At 41.0% G+C, this 20,618-nt stretch overlaps 1 protein-coding gene across 5 annotated transcripts in view; it reads right to left on the minus strand.

Moving 5' to 3' along the window:
- The window catches only part of atl2 (atlastin GTPase 2), a 76,764-nt gene that overhangs the window by 48,472 nt on the left and 7,674 nt on the right, over positions 1-20,618 (minus strand). For all 5 annotated transcript variants that reach the window (XM_048535974.1, XM_059648395.1, XM_059648394.1 and 2 more), the window contains exon 2: positions 2,192-2,439. In XM_048535974.1, the coding sequence (XP_048391931.1) occupies positions 2,192-2,439 (248 nt within the window). The remainder of the gene's footprint in view (positions 1-2,191; positions 2,440-20,618) is intronic.

Raw genomic sequence — 20,618 nt, forward strand, 5'->3', positions numbered from 1 at the left:
AGAGATGGGAGGACATGGTTACACAGAGAATATAACAAGTAAAAAACTGTAAGAAAGGGAAGGAATGGGAATGGAGTTCAACACCCTCAAATTGCGAACCAATATTAAGTCCAGAAGCCTGTAAAGTGCCTAGTCTGATGATGAGACAGTGTGAAGCTGAACACAGCAGGTAAGGTTGCAGGAAAGTTGACATCTCAGATCAGGACCCTATCTCCTAGCCTGAAGGTGAAACGTTCCTCCAGGCTGCTTTGATTCACTGGAACATTGCAATAGACAACAGACAAGTGGGCATGCGAGCAGGGTAATGTGTTAAAATGATCGGCTATGGGAAGGTCAGGGTCATGCTTGCGCACATACTGGTGATGTTCTGCAAAGCAGTCACCAAGTCAGAGTTTGATTACTCCAATGTACAGTAGGCCACATTGGCTGCAGTGAATACAACACACAATATTGCAGGTGGTACAGGTGAAATGTTGCTTCACTTGAGAAGACTGTGTAGGCCCTTGAGTGGTGAGCAGGGAGTAGGTGAAGGTGGTGTTGCACCTTCTACAGTTCCATGGGGAGGCAGTGTGGCATTAGTGGTCATAAATGGACTGCAGTGTCCCAGAGGGAATGATCCCTGCAAAATTCAGACGGGGCAAGTGAGGGGATGAAGTGTTTGGTGGTGGCATTCTGCTGGAGTTGTCCAAAATGGTGGAGAATAATCCTTTGTATGCAAAGGTTGACGGGATGAAAAGCAAGGTCAAGGGGGACGTGATCACACTGTTGAGTGATGGGAAGGGGCCAAGGCGGAAGCACAGGTGATAGGTTAGATGCAGTTGAGGGCCCAATCAGTGGGTGGGAAACCATGGTTACAGACAAAACAAGCCATGTCAGCAGTACTATTTAAGGAGGAATATCTTAATTAGCCTGACTAATGAATGGCTAATCAAGGGCTCCTGGGAAAAAAAGGTAGTCAGTAACTGACTACAATAAAAGCAGACGGAGACAGGGGCTATGAAGAGTCTCGGGGTCGACTGCAATGCCCCATGCAATCAAATAATGCTTCTGCAGTCACCAAAGCTTGCAGGGATTGAGATTTGGGCAAGCTATAAATGAAAGGGGTATCCTAACTTATAAAAGTAATTACTTTAACAAGGAGGGAAGGAGTGATTTGGTAGAACAAGTTAAAATAATCCATCTTGCCCCTTTAAAAATATTACAGCTCTGTAGGTTTAAAACTTCATGTCCAAATGCTCAACACTTTTGAACAAGAGCCAAGAAACAAGTGTTCCACAAGTAACTACACAGTGAGCAGAATACTGAGATAACTGATTACATAGAAACAAACTAGAATCAGGAATATGTCATTCAGCCCTTCAAAGCCTGGTCCACCATTCAACATGATTGTTGTTTTTATTTTCAATTCATTTCATGGGACATCAACACAGGTGGTTAAGCCAGTACTTTTGCCTATCGCCAATTGCCTAGAGGGCTGTTAGGAGTCAACTACATGGCCGCAGTGCTGTAGTCCAACATGTAGACCAGACTAGTTAAGGACTGCGTACTTCCTTTCCAAACGAACGTCAGTGACCGAGATGGGTTTTTCTGACAAACGACTACAGGTTTAAGGTCAAGTTTAGACTTGATTCGAGAGCTTTTTAATTTTAACTGAATTCAAATTTCACCATCTGTGGGATTCAAATGCAGGTCCCTAGAATAGTATGAACAGAACTAGGTCTTCAGTACCCCGTTTCTGCTTCCTCCCCATGCTTGTCCTTTTAGCCTGAAGAACTGTATGTCAAATTACTTCTTGAAACCAACACGTTGGCCTTAACTGCTTTCTGTGGTGGAGAAGTAGAAGAAAATTCTCAACTCAATCCTAAAAAGTCCACCTTGTATTTTAGACTGTAACCCCTAGTTCTGCACTCCTTGGTCATCAGGAATATCTTACCTATGCTTACCTAGTCCAATCCTGTTAGAACCTAATAGGTTAAGATCCCCTCATTCTCTAAACTCCATTGAAAATAGTCCTAACCGATCCAGTCTCACTTCATGTCAGTCCTGACAAAGCTTGAAAATTGTCAACTCATGAGAGCACTGCAAGTCTCAATAGTGACCGTTAAATGAATGAAAATATTTCCAGCAACACGCACATTTCAAAACAACTGGGGTCCTATGCAAAAGAAAATGGTAGCATGTGGTCTCTTACCTGATTGTACATGTAACGTAACATGAAGTCCAACAAAAACGATTTGCCTTTACGAAATGCTCCTGCCACAGAGACAACCACAACATTCAAGTCCCGAACATGTTCTTGCAATAGAATTCGCTCCAAGGATTCTTCATCGAGATCAAAATGATGATTATCTTCATGTGCCAACACTACCTGTATTGGTCTTGCCTCTTTCATGGGTACATCATCTGAATTCATTGTAGCATCCTGGTTACCATATTCATCTATTGAAAATCAAAACAACATACAAGTTAGCCTATGGCAAAACAAAAAATTACATGTGCAATGAGATGTGATCTACTTCACCTTGACACAGGCTTTTCCTTACCCAGAAATGAATGGTATCACAATGGAAACCCAACTGAAATCCATTGTACTCTGCTCACACCATGAATAAAATTTCATCTTTAAAATATTCCATCTAACCCAAAACAGATAAACCTGTTCTACCCCTAAAAACCTTAGTCAGATGCAGGAATTAATGGTCAGCAGACTGGAATACAAAAGAATAAGTGGTTCCTATCCAACCAGGATTTAAACAAAAGTTACGTCTATAACTGTTCAGCTAATCAACTTTTGAAACAAACGAAAATAATGCAACCATGCTTATCTACAAGCTTCAAAATAAAAGGCACCTGTATTTGTCAGCAATTTACATGCCAACCACAAGCTCAAAACCAAAAGGTCAAAAGTCAATAACTTAAAATCAGTACAAACCAGCATGTTGCTTATGAAATCATGCAATTTGTATTTCCTTCAAGATTACAACTTCCCTGCAAACTAAAAAGTAGATAAACCTTTATTCTAGAGAAATAAAGTCACAAGTACTTTACAAGAAACAGAATGAACCCTAGACACTAAGCAACTTGCTATCAGTGGTAGAAGGTACCCAACAGACAAAATATTGTATTCCATTCCCTACTCATTTTTAATGAAATCCAAAGTTTCCCAATTCCTCCGCCTCCGCCGCATCTGCTTACACCTCCTCCCACCCACCCTCCTGCAAAAACTCCATCCCCTATTCCCAATTCCTCCGCCTCCGCCGCATCTGCTTACACCTCCTCCCACCCACCCTCCTGCAAAAACTCCATCCCCTATTCCCAATTCCTCCGCCTCCGCCGCATCTGCTCCCACGATAAGACATTCCACTCCCGCACATCCCAGATGTCCAAGTTCTTTAAGGACCGCAACTTCCCCCCCACGGTGATTGAGAACGCCCTTGACCGCGTCTCCCGCATTTCCCGCGACACATCCCTCACACCCCGCCCCCGCCACAACCGCCCCAAGAGGATCCCCCTCGTTCTCACACACCACCCTACCAACCTCCGGATACAACGCATTATCCTCCGACACTTCCGCCATTTACAATCCGACCCCACCACCCAAGACATTTTTCCATCCCCACCCCTGTCTGCTTTCCGGAGAGACCACTCTCTCCGTGACTCCCTTGTTCGCTCCACACTGCCCTCCAACCCCACCACACCCGGCACCTTCCCCTGCAACCGCAGGAAATGCTACACTTGTCCCCACACCTCCTCCCTCACCCCCATCCCAGGCCCCAAGATGACATTCCACATTAAGCAGAGGTTCACCTGCACATCTGCCAATGTGGTATACTGCATCCACTGTACCCGGTGCGGCTTTCTCTACATTGGGGAAACCAAGCGGAGGCTTGGGGACCGCTTTGCAGAACACCTCCGCTCAGTTCGCAACAAACAACTGCACCTCCCAGTCGCAAACCATTTCCACTCCCCCTCCCATTCTCTTGATGACATGTCCATCATGGGCCTCCTGCACTGCCACAATGATGCCACCCGAAGGTTGCAGGAACAGCAACTCATATTCCGCCTGGGAACCCTGCAGCCATATGGTATCAATGTGGACTTCACCAGTTTCAAAATCTCCCCTTCCCCCACTGCATCCCTAAACCAGCCCAGTTCATCCCCTCCCCCCACTGCACCACACAACCAGCCCAGCTCTTCCCCCCCACCCACTGCATCCCAAAACCAGTCCAACCTGTCTCTGCCTCCCTAACCGGTTCTTCCTCTCACCCATCCCTTCCTCCCACCCCCAGCCGCACCCCCAGCTACCTACTAACCTCATCCCACCTCCTTGACCTGTCCGTCTTCCCTGGACTGACCTATCCCCTCCCTACCTCCCCACCTACACCCTCTCCACCTATCTTCTTTGCTCTCCATCTTCGGTCCGCCTCCCCCTCTCTCCCTATTTATTCCAGTTCCCTCCCCCCATCCCCCTCTCTGATGAAGGGTCTAGGCCCGAAACGTCAGCTTTTGTGCTCCTGAGATGCTGCTTGGCCTGCTGTGTTCATCCAGCCTCACATTTTATTATCTTGGAATCTCCAGCATCTGCAGTTCCCATTATCTCTTTCAATAATGTTTTGCTGTTTTGGTACTCAAAAGTGATCTCTAGGTGGTTATAAGCCTCTCACACTTGCACAAATACTACAGTACTTGACTTCCCTTCTTCCAAACATTATCCGCTCTAAAAGAGTAAACATACACATTAAACAAAATAACAATTTGTATAAATGCAAATCTCATTTTAAAATGAATCAAACACCAATTCTGATCTACTTCTAGAGAGTTATTTCAGAGCACCTTAGTGCAACGCATGCAGTCTTCATTCTAATGCAAAAAGCCACTTAGTATTTTGCCAAATTTTTAGAAGGCCCATGATCAATCCAGAACATTTTTCACACCAAGAACACTCTGAAAAGCATCAAGCTTTTAGACATTGTTAAAGTATTAACTTCTAATTGCTTCCAGTTTTGGCATGGGTTCAACAATATCCAACTACAATAAGGCACTGTGTATCTACTTACACACAGTGCTCAGTGGCTACTGAAGTTGCTAAGCTCAACATTAAAGTGCAGGATGGCAAGAATGGAACTTTAACGGGCAGAGGGGCATTTACATCCAAGTGTGTGAATAGAGAAAGTTTTTTTTAACTACAATGAAGTCTAAGATAATAAGGACTCAAAGATTCTGAAGGTCAATTTTGGTTAATAGTGTGAGAAACGTTAACGAGGATTTTAAACAGCTAACACTACTAACAAACTCATCTGGCTCAAAGGAGTAAAGAAAAGAAAGCTATTAATATGCTTAAGCATTTGCAATCGTACATACAATGGACACAAGTATTATACCAACACCACACTTCACTAAAAAAGACACTTGGATTTGCACAATATACTTTGTGCAAGTATATTGAGAAGTTCAACTGCTGTCATAGCTAATACTGCCAACATTCCTTAGTCAGGCATTATTCAATTACTTGTGGGACCTTGCTGTGTGCAGAATAGGTTGCTACATTTGCTGTGCTACAGCAAGGAACACTTAATGTCTTTGACGCTCAATAAAGTGGTCCAGTGTTGGGATAATAAAATGTGAGGCTGGATGAACACAGCAGGCCAAGCAGCATCTCAGGAGCACAAAAGCTGACGTTTCGGGCCCAGACCCTTCATCAGAGAGAGCTGATGTTGGGATAGTTGTTTTATACATGTAAGTTAATATTTAAGCATAATAAATATGCTTCAACTCGACTGTTTGTAGCAGTCACTGGACCTCTAATCAAGCCCTAATGGTGATGTCGGGCTTTGAGCAAAATACTGGCAACAGCCTAAAGTATGTGCGCAGATCTTCATTGGTAAGTTGATAAATATAAAGCATTAAGTCACTAACTAGTACTGAAGTTGAGAAGGAGGATTACTCCAATATCCAACAGCAATAAGAAAGGGTGATTTATGTTTTATAATTGCAATTCAAGCACATGTTAATCACAACCTGTGCTGGATTTCAGCACATATTAAAATCTCCCACGACTACGTCAAAACACAAAGTAGGAGTAACCTCTTCTACACTCAGTTCAACTTTTATATAACTCAATACAGCAATTTAAGCATAAAAAAGGAGCCTGCTTACAAAGAAGTTTAGCGTTTATATTATTCTTAGAAGTACTGAAAAGGTGGCAAGAATGGATTTGATTTGCTGTTAAACATGCCTGTCTAATCCTAGTTCTATGATAAATTAACAATTTCAGTCCAAGACCCATTGATTCCCATTAGTGACCAAAGGAAAGAAAGAGGCTGAGCAACCACAGGAAACGTGGACTTTTAGAATAATATCAAGAATAGAAAATACTCCGCAGGCCAGGCTGCATCTAAAAATAGGAACAAAAATTCAGGCCAATGACCACTTCAGAACTGTTTTGATAGGTGCTGCTAGACTTGAGAATTTCCAACATCTGCAGTATTTCACTTTTGCATTCTTAAATTGCTGATTTTTGCAGTAAGCACAAATAAAAAATAGAAGGTGGAAAGCAAACTGTTCAACTCTGTTGTTTCTACAACATCAGTAATAAATACTTAAATATTTAATATGTTTAAAAAAAGAATTCAAAGTCCAAAATAGGAAATGCTGAAAATGAGGAGGTCTGGCAGCACCTGCCAGAATGTCTCAGATTGATTTGTTTTCTTCAGAACAGATCTGTTTCAACTGAACGTTTCAATGTGTTGAAACACTTAAACTCAACTTCAAAAGGACATTAAAGGAGATCAAGTCTCCAAATTCCATTTCAAAAGCCTAAAATCGAAAGTCAATACTAGGAAGACATTGCTAAGACTCTGCCCAAAAGCAGTATTTTGCCCATAATTTTAAAAACTCTTATCCAGTCAACCAATAAAGTGATCAAATCCTTCTCATTTACTCTAGCACCAAGAATGATGAACTGGAGCACCAGAAAATAGCAAATTTTAGAATTCCAAGATGTAACAAAAATGTTACAGAAATAAAAGAATAGACAATTCAGAAATCCCAAGTCATCTGAATTGCAATGGGAGTTAAAGGGCCAATAAAGATCTTACACGTATAAGACAACTATCCCAACACTGGGCCATTTTATCAAGCGTCAAAAGACATTAAGTGTTCCTTGCTGTAGCACAGCAAATGTAGCAACCTATTCTGCACACAGCAAAGGTCCCACAAGTAATTGAATAATAATGCCTGACTAAGGAATGTTGGCAGTATTAGCCTCGACAGCAGGTGAACTTCCCAGCTCCTTTTCAATGCTGCAGTACAGAATTTACATTCAGGGGATACAAAGATTAAGGTCAATCAATATTCAGAAACATGGATGTCCGTGGATCAAGTCCTTTAAATTACACACAAATCCTTACACTAGCAATTACATTCTGAATGGTTCAATCACATGGGAAAACAATTTGTAAGTCTTCAATTAGCACCTGACATTTCATCAAGTACATGACTGGTGACAAAAGGGAAACTGTAGTAACTAACTGGATAATCACCAGCTTTGAAACATTAACTCGGCTTTCTCTCCATTGATACTGCCAGACATGTTGAGTTTTGCCAGCAATTTCTGATCTTGGCTCACTAAATTGATCCTGGTTATGGAATGTTGTCTAGGTTAGGTCTATTCTCAGTTCAGAAGAACAAGACTTCTACAGGGCATGAGAGCAGATGTTGAATTTTGTCCCCCCTTGACAGTCAAGGACCAGAAGACAATCTTAGAAGAGGTTGCCCATTCAAGACCAGTAAAGATAATATTTCCCCACCGACCCCCCCGCCTCATACAGTGGTGCATCTGTGGAATTCTTTTCCTATAAAAGGGTAGGAGAGACTGGTTTGTTAAGAATATTCAAGAGCAAGAGATAGCCAGGCAGGGAAGAAAATTATAGGGAAAATACAGGAACACAGAGTTGAGGATCAACAGATCAAGCATGATTTTACTCAATGGCAGAGCTGACTCGATGAGCCAAATGTCCTACATTTTAATGGTGTACTTTGACTGAATTTCATTTAAGGACGCTCCATAATTCTCAGGAAAGAAAATTTGGGGAGACTGAGTTAAGTAGAATGTAGTTTGGTACAGGGAATGTTAAGTGTGTACAAGAACATTTTTATTTTTATGTGGATGTACCAATTAGAGAAGGAGCAAAATTTGGCCTACTCTTGGGAAATAAGGCAAGGCAGATGACCAAGGTGTCAGTGGGGTAGCATTTTGGGACCAATCATAATTTTATTAGTTTTAGAATAATGATGGAAAAGGATAGACCAGATCTAAAAGTTAAAGTTCCAAATTGGAGAAAGGCCAATTTTAACAGTTATTAGGCAGAACTTTCAAAAGCTAATCGGGGCAAATATTCACAGATAAAGGACTAGCTAGAAAGTGGGATGCCTTCAAAAATGAGGTTGAGTGCAGAGACCGTATGTTTCTGGAATGGTGAAGGGAAAGGCTGGGTAGGTATTAGGGAACATTGTTTTTGTTTTTTTTGTGGGGGGGGGTTGAGTGGAAAGCAGAGGGACAGCCAGGATCGAATGAGTCAGTAGATGAGTGCAAATGCAGAAGTACACTTAAGGGGGAAATCAGGAGGGCAAATAAAGTGGACATGAGGTAGCTTTAGCAAACAGTGTTAAGGAGAATCCAAAGAAATTCTATAGATACAAAAGGTCAAAAAAGAGTAACTTCTTAGAAAACATGGACCCTTAAACGTCAGCATGGCCATATATGTGTGTGTAGAACCCACAGGAATTAGGCAGATATTAAACGAGTATTTTGCAACAGTATTTACTGTGGAAAAGGATGTGGAAGCTAGAGAAATAGGGGAAATAAATAGCAACATCTTGAAAAATGTCCATATTACAGGAGTTAGTGGTGCTGGATGTCTTTTAAACAGATTGGTGTATAAATTCCCTGGACCTGGTCAGGAGTACCCTGGTACTCCGGGGGAAGCTAGGGAAGTTATTGTTGGATTCCTTGCGGAGATATTTGTATCATCAGTAACCGCAGGCGATGTGCCAGAAGATGAGGTTAGCTAACGTGGTGCCACTATTTAAGGAAGGTGGTATGGAAAAGCCAGGAAACTTCAGATCAGTGAGCCTGACAGTGTTGGGCAATTTGTTGGAGGGGATCGTCAGGGACAAGATTTACATATCATCTGGAAGGGCAAAGACTGATTAGGGATAGTAAACATAGCTTTGTGCATGGGAACTCATGTCTCACTACCTTGAGTTTTTTTGAAGTAGTAACGAAGAAGACTGACAAAGGCAGAGTGATGGACATGGTCTACATGGAATTCAGCAAGGCATTTGACAAAGTCCTACATCGTAGACTGGTTAGCATGGTTAGATCATGGAATACAGGAAGAGCTAACAATCTGGATACAGTGCTGGTTCAAAAGTAGGAGACAGAGGGTGGTTGTGGAGGGTTGCTTTTCAGACTGGAGGCTTATGGCCAACAGTGTTCCACCAGGATCAGTGCTGGGTCCACTACTTTTCATCGTTTATACAAGTAATTTGGGCATGAACAAAAGGTGGTATGGTTAAATTTTGCAGAGGACATCAAAATTGGTGTAGTGGACAGCAAAGGAGATTACCTCAGAGCACAATGGGACCTTAATCAGATGGGCTGAAGAGTTTAGTTTAGGTAAATGTGAGGTGCTGCATTTTGGTAAGGCAAAAATCAGGGCAGGTCGTTCTGCTCTTACTGGTAAGGTCTGGGGAGTGTTGCTGAACAGGCAGCTTAGAGCGCAGGTTCATAGTTCCTTGAAAGTGGAGTCACAGGTAGACAGGACAGTGAAGGCAGCATTTGGTATGCTTGCCTTTAATTGATCAGTGCACGAAGTATAGGAATTAGGAGGTCACGTTGCAGCTGTCCAAGACATTGGTTAGGCCACACTTGGAATATCACATTCACTTGTCTCCCTGCTATAGGGAGGGCGTTGTGAAACCTGAAAGGGTTCAGAGAAGATTTACAAGGATGTTGCTGGGGTTGGACTGTTGGGGCTACAGGGAGAGGCTGAATAGGCAGGGACTATTTTCCCCTACCGCAGAGACTGAGGGCTAACCTTACAGAAGTTGATTAGGTCATCAGGGGCATGAATAGGGTGAACAGTCAAGGCTTTTTCCACCAGGATAGGGAAGCTCAAAACTACAGGGCTGAGGTTTTAAGGCGAGAGGCAAAAGGCGAAAGATATAAAAGGGACCTAAGTGGCAACACTTTCACACAGAACGATGCATGTATTGAATGAGCTGTTAGAGAAAGTGGGGGAGGCTAGTACAATTATAACATTTAAAAAGGCATCGTGATGGGTGTATGAATAGGAGGGGTTTACAGGGATATGGGCCAAATGCTGGCAAATGGATTAAATTTAGGATTTCCAATCAGCATAGACAAGTCAGACCAAATGGTCTGTCTCGATGCTGTACAGCTCCATGACTCTATAGATGATTTTGACATATGAATCCCTATGAAAGGTAGGGTCAGGAAAACAACATTAAACAAAAAACATTAATGATCTTTCAAATAGTTTTGATTTTTACTTGTATTTTCTCCTTTATAATAAACCTCCTTTCTCTTGTTAAAGAAACCCTACAGATTTGTTAATGTTTCAGTGACTGACTACTATGCTAAATAACTGAACAAAGATCTACCAGCCCAAGTTTCAGTTAATTTGTACCATCAACTGGAATAAGTGCATGCATACGGACAACATTCAGCTCCAACACCACCTTCAACTCCTCTTCCTAACAAGGCTGCTTGTTCAACATCTTGAACGGGATGAGTAGAAACTTCCAAATAATTAAACCATCAATGCCAATGACCAATTCCACCTCCTGGGAACATGTGATAAACATGTGGTCAATGACACAGCCTAGCTTTGCACTCAAACACACAAGAACAGAACTCATGACCAGTGGCATGGAATCTCCAATGTAGACAATCCTACTCATTAGCAAACAAAAACACCAATGGTGGTATTGAGCACTCACTTCTGGACACCACACTTGCAAAGTGTCAATGCCCAAGAAAACAGGAGAGGAGATTTACTGGACTGCAAGCATGTAGGATTTCAGTTATGTGGCTTGGGGTGGTCTCAGAGTATAAAAAGATCAGGGGTTTAAAAAAAAGACTTTTTTTAAAAAAAACGATCAGTAAGCTGAAACTACTACCAGTGATAGTAGGTAATCAGAAAACAAAACTGAGGTGGGATGAATTTTTGAATATACACAGGGTTCTGTGATCTAGAAAGCCCTGCCTAAAAAGAGTGGCAATTCATTTAAATATCTTTTTTAAAAGTAACTGGAAAATGTTTAAAAGAAAGAAAACTTGCAGGTCTACAAAACGAATAAAAGGATAGAATAGTTATTCAGTCACTCCTATCAAAAGTCAGCATATCTTCAGTGGCTGAACAGCCTCCTTTGGTACAATATCATTCTACGTTTGTGATTACATGTTTCAGCAAGACAAATAATAATGACCACACAGGTTTCAAACATCAGAATCAAGATATTCTTCCTAAACCACAGAAACATTTTGTATAAATCAAATCTGAATACATGCACTACTTCACTATTGCTGCTTTACTAATTCCCATCAGGTGTCATTGACATCTCAACCTGCTTTAGCAAACATGTGGTGTTAACTGCAAAATTAGTTCCAAAAAAGTCTCAACAGCTATCGAGTACACAGCATCTAAAATTATTTTAAACATTTGGCTAAATAAAAAAATTGGCAAGTTTTATTAGTAAACTTTCTTCAAACTCATAACACAATCTTCAACTATTGATACAGCATTGCAACATATACTATAAAAAGCATGTAAAGGCTACTTGTGAATTCACCTGATAAAAAGGACAAGCTACTGTGACTACAACCACTAGATGCAAAGCTCTAAAGTTTATAACCAGCCCCAGCTCAAAAAAGTTAACATATTTCACTTCCTACACCAGGCATTCTTATAGCTTGAAAGACTATAAACAGTACTGCAGCTGGTACAAAATTAGTTTCATAGAAACCTTGCATTCTCAACCAGGCAATTTTGGCATAGTCATCACATTGTAGTATATGGACTTCCAAGTTCTCAAACCAGCATTCACTATTGTCTGGAAAGCAGACATTACTCGAAGGCAAGTGAAGGCTATATTAAAATCACCAGCATGAGCTTAACAACATACTTTAAAACCTTCAAGTCACCTCTAATGTCCTTTCTGTTCGAGAAAAAAATCCTAGAGGTAATCCATGGAGGAGGTCCAGAAACAAATTGTGGCTGGAAGAGCTGCTCCTTTGAGGGTTTTCCCTCCATACTACCCACCCTCCCCCCAGCCAGTGCTGTAAGCCGATTTCCTCAATTTCTTGGAGCAATAATTACTGTTTTATAAACTGTTGCACCATTTTGGAACTTAAACAGGAGACACAGCAGGTACCACTTGGAAAGGGAAAGAAAAGCAGCAATGAGCCTGTATAGCTGACTGATGAAGCAGTGAACTTTCACAGCCGATTGCCTGTGCTGTTTAGTTATAAGAAACTCTGGATGTCAGAGTTAGGTCTAAGACAAAAACTGCGAAATTCACAACTGACCTTGGAGAGACCTCAAGAGAACTGCTCGCAACAGGGCAACACAGCTAACCTTTTTTTCCCTCCCAAAAAAAAACTACCCTTACTTTTATTATATATCCACAATTGAGAGAAGGGTGGGGTTATTTTGCTTGTGCACTTTTTAAAATACAAAACATAGGTACCAAGTTATCCTACAGCATAAGACTGCTATTTTCTGGGTCTGTAAAAGATAGCCTTTAGTAGGCTAATGTGGTCTTCCTGTCCGACGTGGGAAATTAGGGAGAATTTCAGTGTTACTGCCGATTACGTCTGCAGAAAAATGTCTGACAGCAAATCTTACAGGATGGCATAGATAGTTTGGGTGACAGTTACATGGCAACGAGGAATTTACAGGAGCTGGAGGGTGAAGGATGGCAGTTTCAGGAATGTACAAAACCACAAATACAGTCAGGTAGCTGTTATGTCTGGGAAAGGGAGGCAGGTAGCACAGGACTCTGCTGTGGCTATCCCCGTCACAAACAAGTATGCAGTTTTCAAAAATGTTGGGACTCTCAGGGAATTAGCATAGACAGCCAAATTTCTGGCACCGAGACTGGCTGTAATGTAGTGAGTGGTAAGTCAGCATCCAAGCAATTGACTCTGACAGGGGACTCTAGTCAGACAGACATTTCTGCAGCCGATAAGATATCAGAATGGTGGTTTGCCTCCCTGGTGTCAAGGACAAGGATGACTCAGAGGGGACACAACATTCTCAAAGTGGGGAGGGACCTGTAGGAGGTCGTTGAACACAATGGAAGCAATGACAAGAACAGAAAAGGACAGGTTGTAAGGAAAGAATACAGGAAATTAGGGATTAGAAAGCAGGTTTGAATGTAGTAATATGTTGACTACTCCTGATGCCACACGCTAGTGACAGTAGAAATGGGAGGATACAACAGATGAATGCGTGGCTGAGGATCTGGTGCAGGGAAGAATAATTCACATCTTTGGATCATTGGAAATTTCTTCTAGGATAGAGAGTGATCTGTATAAGGAAGACAGATTATACCTGAATTGGAAGGGGGCTAATAAAACAACGGAGATTTGCTAGAGCCACCTGGGAGATTTTTAAACCTATTGGGCGCAGGTAGTGGTGGCAGCCTTGGCCAGTGATGGAGAAACATAGCAAGAAACAGGATCGATCGGCAGTTGGTGCAATGGGAAGAAGGAGTGAGTCAAACAAACAGTCACAGCAGGCAGGAGCAAAGCAGAGAAGAGAACAAGGTAGGACTGAAATTAAACTGCATTTATTTCAATGCAAGAGGCCCAACAGGTAATGCAGATGAACTCAGGGAATGGTTGGGAACATGGGACTGGGGTATTACACAAATGTGGTTTAGGGGTGGACAGGACTGACAGCTTAATTCCCAGCATATAAATGCTATAGGAAGGTGGGGAGGAGTGAAGAGAGGGAGTGGTGTTTTTGATCAGGGATAACATTACAGCTGTACTTAAGGAGGATATTCCAACAAATACATCCAGTGAAGTTATGTGGGTGGAACTGGGAACTAAGAAAAGGATGATAGCCTTATTAGGATTGTAATCAATAGTCAGCAGGAAATTGCGAAGCAAATTTGTAAGGCGATCTCAGTTATCTGCAAAGGACAAACAGGTGGTAGCAATAGAGGATTTTAAATTGCCAAACATCACTATGACTGCCATTGTGTTAAAGGGATCAGATGAACAGGAATCCTTAAGTGTCTACTAGAAAGTATTCTTACTAATTTATGGATGTATCTACTACAGAAGTAGTAAAATTTGACCGTCTCTTGGGAAAGATTATAAGGCAAGTGACTGAGGTCTCTCTGGGCAGAGCACTTTGGGGCCAGTGATCGTAATTCTATTCATTTTAAAATAGTTATGGAAAACTATAGACTGGATCTAGAAGTTAAATTGGAGGAAAGCCAATTTTGACAGTGTTAGACAAGAGCTTTCAAATGTTGATTGGGACAGATATTTGTAAGCAAAGGGATGGCTGGAACGTGGACAGCCTTCAAAAAAGTGAGAAAGATTCTACAGGCAGTACATTCCCGTTAGGATGAAGGGGAAGACTGGGAGGTGTCAGGAATGCTGAATGACTAGATAAACTGAGGTGCTGGTCAAGAAAAAGGAAGCAAGCATATGTCAGGTATAGACAGCAGGGATCAAGTGAATCCCTAGAAGGGTATAGGGCAGGGGGAGTATACTTAAGAGGCAAATCCGGAGGGTAAAAAGTGGATGTACGTTAGCTTTGGCAAATAGGGTGAAAGAGAATCCAAAACAGATCTTACAAATACATTAAGGACAAAAGACCAACTAGGGAGAGAATAGGGCCATTTAAAAGGTAAGCAAGAAATCACAGGAGATAGGTGAGATACTAAATGAATATTTTGCATTGGTGTTTACAGTGGAGAAGGAACTGGAAGCTACAGAACTTGGGAAAGTAAACAGCGATAGCTTGATAGGTGCCCATATTACAGGAGAGATGCCAAAATGTCTTAAAACACAAAAGATGGATAAATCCCTGGGGGATGATCAGGTGCACGCTTGAATTTTTTTGGACAACATGGGAAGTGATTTCTGGGTCCCTCGTTGAGATATTTGTGTCATCTATAGCCACAGGTGAGATGAGATGCCAGAAGGAAGCTGGTTAATGTAGTATTGTCATTTAAAAAAGATGGCAAGGAAAAGCCAGAGAAGGATGTTTCAATCCATCATCTTTCCTATCAAAGATGTTAATTAAAGGGACCTATTCCAGAAACACATTAGGGATCCATTAGTTCTCAGGCATTATTCCTTTTCTATTAAAAAGGAATAGGGTAATTCTTTGCTAACATTTAACATGCATTAATGATATCCAGGCAGGTTTTTATTTAAAAAAAAAAATCAAACTTCTATTAATCTTTTAATTCTCACTGTTGGAACAATAACAATGCAACAAAAGAAAAAAAAAAATCACTGGAAATGCAGAGGTCAGGCAGTTACCACAGGAGTGGGAAGAGGAGAAGGAAACAACAGTTAACATTCATTCAATTTTAGCATTACATTACATTTAGTATAGGCACAAGATATTTCAAAATCAAAAAAGTGTCACAACTGCTTAAGAATCCACTGAGCAGTACTCCAGCAGTTACATAAAGCTCAAAACCTGGAATTCTATTTTTCAGTGGGTTATTAAATTCTACACTTGTTTAGATTATTTATTTCTCCTTCCAAATAATTTAAATTCCAAAAAGATCAATTAGCAAACTGTAGATCAAGTTACAACAGTTGTTATCTTTCAACTAAAAAATGTTTATGAACATGTCTATAAATTGGCATATCAAAGTCCACCTGCACAGCTAACATTTCAGGTCTGGTGGCCCTTCTTCAGGACTGACTGTAGTGAAAATTATATTGGTTACATATTAAGTGGAGTTTGGGGGTGGGGGTAAACTGGCAGGTGCTGCACCTCCTAAAGATTTCAAGAGAATGAGCTGTGGGGTTAAGAAGAGGCATTGGGAGTGGGAGTGGACAAGAAATAGATCAAGGTGTCCCAGACGAAACAGTCCCTCAAGGCTGCTAAGGGAGGGGAGGGTAACAAGTCTATGGCAGCTTCTCAGTGAAGGTAGTGGAAATAGCAGCAAATGACTCTTTGGATCTGCATACTGGTGGGGTGGTCAGTGAGGACTTGGGGACCCTCAGTGTTGTAAGAGGGAGGAGAAGGGGTATGGGCCAAACTGCAGGAGATGAATCAGACATGACTGGGGCCCTGTCAAACATGGTGTGGGGAATCCTTGACTGAGGAAGTTGGTGGGCGTTTTGGAGACCCCTCCTTGTAGAAGATGGCATCATCAGAACAGATGCAACTGAGGTGGAGTAATGGGAGAATAGGGTCTTTACAGGAAGTTGAGTGTGAGGATGTACAAAAGCTAACTGTGGGAATCAGTGGGTTTGTAGTGGATCAGTGGCCAGTCTATCCCCAGAAGTCAAAACAGACATATCAGGGAAGTGAAGGGAGGTTTCAGAGATAGACCAGGTGAATGAGACAGCAGGGCGGAAATTGAAAGGAAAATTGATAAACTTTTTTCAATTTACTGAAGTACTATTGATCATGAAACTGTGACTTGACTTAATGTCTCATGATAAAATACTGGAGGTTTACCATCACCTGTGGAAAGTCACATACTATATGGAATTTAATGTTTGGACTAACGTGAAAACTGTTTTGTAGAGAGTTACATAACTCCATAATGTTCCTACCTGTATACAACAGTAAAATTCAATTTTAAAAGTTGCATGCATGCAGCAACGAAAGAAATGCAGTTTTTTTTTTAAATGACAAACTTCAATTAGTCCAATATCCTGGCTTCCTGCTATTCACAGACCTCCAAAAATTAACAAAGAGGTGACACGATCACATGGCTTTACCCCAGTTTTCATTCCGATAAATTATAAAGCAATTGTGGAAAAACTAAGTGTTCTAAGTAAACCACAAACAATATGAAATACAAGGTGCTTTTTCCCCAAAAAGTAGTTTCCATTCCAATATTTCTGAATTCTACGTTAGAAGAAACTTTAGTACTTGCGCACAAGTGGCAAATTAGGCTCAAGAATCTAGCTTTACACAATAGGAACTGAACCCATTAACCCAAATTCTGACAGACTTTCTTGGGATTTCATGAAAAATACTTCCTTAAACCTGGGGACTTAAAGTCAATTAATTTTCATATGAGTAATTTTATTGCCACTTCAGGTTAAGTGGGATCAAGCTCACTCTAAATGTATAGATATTTCTAAGAGTACAGGAGAAACCTATCTATATAGTGTACTAGAGAAAAAAAAACTGATAAACCCAGAATTTAACACATTTTTAAAGGAACCATCTAACCTATAGTTCATAATAGTAAATACTTAGTGATTGCTGTCCACCGAGTTTCATAGACACTCGTGTGAGGAATTTGATGATTTAGAAATAATCTAAGACTTCAGATACAAAAAAAATTGTCCAGTGTTATGCATCCAGCAAAAAATTTCTTAAAAATCATTTCAGCAGCTCAATTCAAATATCAAGATACTTGCTAGCAATTTTGAAACAAAGATGGGAACCAAAATGTTCTTACAATCCGTCTGAAATAAGTTTGAAATAAATCTCAAGGATTTGATTTTAATTTACAGGTACAGTTCATAAAATTTCAATCCCACCAACTTAAAAAATCCAACAAAAAATTGTTTAATGAATTATTTACATAAATCAGCAATGCAGCTCCAAGATAACTGTTCACTGCCACAAAGTATAGCATATAAAACAGCACTTAGCTACTTCATTTCATGTAGTTTCTTAGCTACAATATCAAACAAATTATTGAACGCAGATCTTGAATGTTTTCTTTTCCTCCCCCATTGCAAGGAGATTTCGGTCAGGCTATTTTACCTTGCAAAGTTTGTGAACAAAGTAAACTTAATTCATTCTTACAACTAAAAAGAACGACATACAAATTCTGAATTAGAAAGAAGTGGAAGATTATCCACAGAAAGATGGATGAATGAAGGTTAACATATTACATTATACTGGTAGTGAGATGAATTTAGAACAAAGCAAAGTATTCAAACTCCAATAAAACTTTCATAACATTAAGTCTGGTGACCTGGTAAACTGAGCAGTTGTAGAAATACTTGATCTACAAGTATGAGAACAAAGTACAGTTCTTAAGATTGCACTTTAAATTAAAACTCAGTGGAAACAGGATTGTTTCTACCAAGGAAGTCTACTGTATGAATATATGTTAAGTGCCTCTCATTCACATCTTCTACCCAAATACAAAAGCCTTAGCTGCCCAGTGTACCACAATTACAACAAAATTTTAAAAAACAAATGTGAACTCCAAATTGTCTGTCCTTTAATGCAGTAAATATCAAATGTCAAAAGCCTTTTACTTTTCAGTTTCACTCCCCTAATATCCTTTATAAAAAGTCGTGGTTCATGCAAGAAACTGCATCTACAGGTGGTGATAAGCCACCAGTGGAACAGATCAGAAAACACTGAAGAGCTTCACAGGATTTCACCAAATACCGACAAGTGCCATACTGCAGAACTGACTCAAGCACCTTCGTTTTACATGCAACGACAAGCAATACTTAATCCAATGGCACAGTTCTGTACCTACAGGCAATTCCTTGAATATCCAGGATTTTACACCTGAGGTGTAGGCCCTAACTGGAAATATTCACATCTGAGATACATTTTTTTCCTTGTGGAAAAAATCTTACAATTCAAAGCAGCATTTTAAAGACCAACTCCACGAAATCAGAACAAGACATCTAAAATTCAAATTAATCCAACATAAACGAAAAAGATTTACGATCATCAAATGGTACAGTGTTCAAGAGAGGTTTTTTTTTTAAAAAATAAAAGCACTATAATATCCTGGTCAACTCATCACCTGCTTCCCAAAAAACAATCAAGCAACCTTATCCCAATTACATCACTGTACTAATCAACAAGGTCAGCTCCAGAAATCAAACTGCCTTGTTTCAGTCTCAAATCTCTATTTTCATCAAATCATTCATTCTTATTACCAAATATAACAATTGGCCTTACAGCCTCAAATCTATTAGAAACAGGTAGGAGTGCACAATATTAGTGACTAAATTGCCTATTGTGTTTGAATTGCTCAAGTATGATCAGAGTCAGACAATAACCAGGATAAAGTTAGCCTTTCATTAATCCTCAGCATGCTAGTATTCGATCTAATGCTGGAAACTATTCAAAGTGTTTTAACCATGCCCCAAGACAACCCATTCCATTCATCATCTTTCAACCAACCCCAAAATATAAACTCTGTTGGTACCACTCATTCCTTTGACCACTTTCAAACCAGTTCTGGTATTCCACCCATTTCAGGAAACCCTTTATTTAATAGCTCCATTTACTGTTGTTTCACTTTAATGTTGATACATCATTGAGCACTGAAATCTTACATGTTGCACTTTTTTTTGCTATAAATGGTTGTTTTGATAAACAGATTTAAAATTTCTTCCAAATTGACTGCGCAGCCCACGGCCAACCTCCTGACTTGCAGGCTCACGTGATGCTACGCCAAGTAGCACCCGAACACCAGGCACAAGCCTGCCCTTCACTGACACTACAGTCCCTCCAGTGGCCAGATCCTCAGGACCACCACTGCAGGCCACTGGTGGCACAACGCACAGCAACTGCAGAACCCATAACAAGGTGTAGAGCTGGATGAACACAGCAGGAAAGCTGACATTTCAGGCCGAGACCCTTCTTTAGAAATGGGGGAGGGGAATGGGATTCTGAAATAAATAGGGAGAGAAGGGGAGGCAGATACAGATAAAGGAGCAGATAGGTGAAGAGGAGACAGACAGGTCAAAGAGGCAGGGATGGAACTGGTAAAGGTGAGGAAGTTAGAGGAGATAGGTCAGTCCAGACAGCAAGGATGGAATGGGTGGGAGGATGGACAGGTTAGGGAGGCGGGAACAAGCTGCGGTGGGGGAAAGAGAGATTTTGAAGCTTGTGAAGTCCACAATCAATACCAGTGAGCAATCACTAAGTATTTACTATTATGAACTATAGGTTAGATGGTTCCCAAGTGAAATATGAGGTGCTGTTCCTGCAACCTTTAGGTGGCATCATTGTGGCACTGCAGGAGGCCCAGGATGGACATGGTGTCCAAGGAGTAGGAGGGGTGGGAATTGGAGAGAGGAGTTGAAATGGTTCGTGAATGGAGGTGCAGTTGTTTACTGCGAACCGAGTGGAGGTGTTCTGCAAAGCGGTCCCCAAGCCTCCGCTTAGTTTCCCCAATGTAGAGGAAGCCACACCAGGTACAGTGGATACAGTATACCACATTGGCAGATGTGCAAGTGAACATCCTGCCCCACCAAACTCATCACCACCTATCTGGACTCCATTTTCTCCCCTTTGGTCCAGGAACTCCCCACCGACATCCGTGGCACCAGCCACGCCCTCCACCTCCTCCAGAATTTCCAATTCCCTGGTCCCCAACAC

Source organism: Stegostoma tigrinum, chromosome 9 (assembly GCF_030684315.1).
Source record: "Stegostoma tigrinum isolate sSteTig4 chromosome 9, sSteTig4.hap1, whole genome shotgun sequence".
In the NCBI taxonomy this organism is placed as follows: Eukaryota; Metazoa; Chordata; class Chondrichthyes; order Orectolobiformes; family Stegostomatidae; genus Stegostoma; species Stegostoma tigrinum.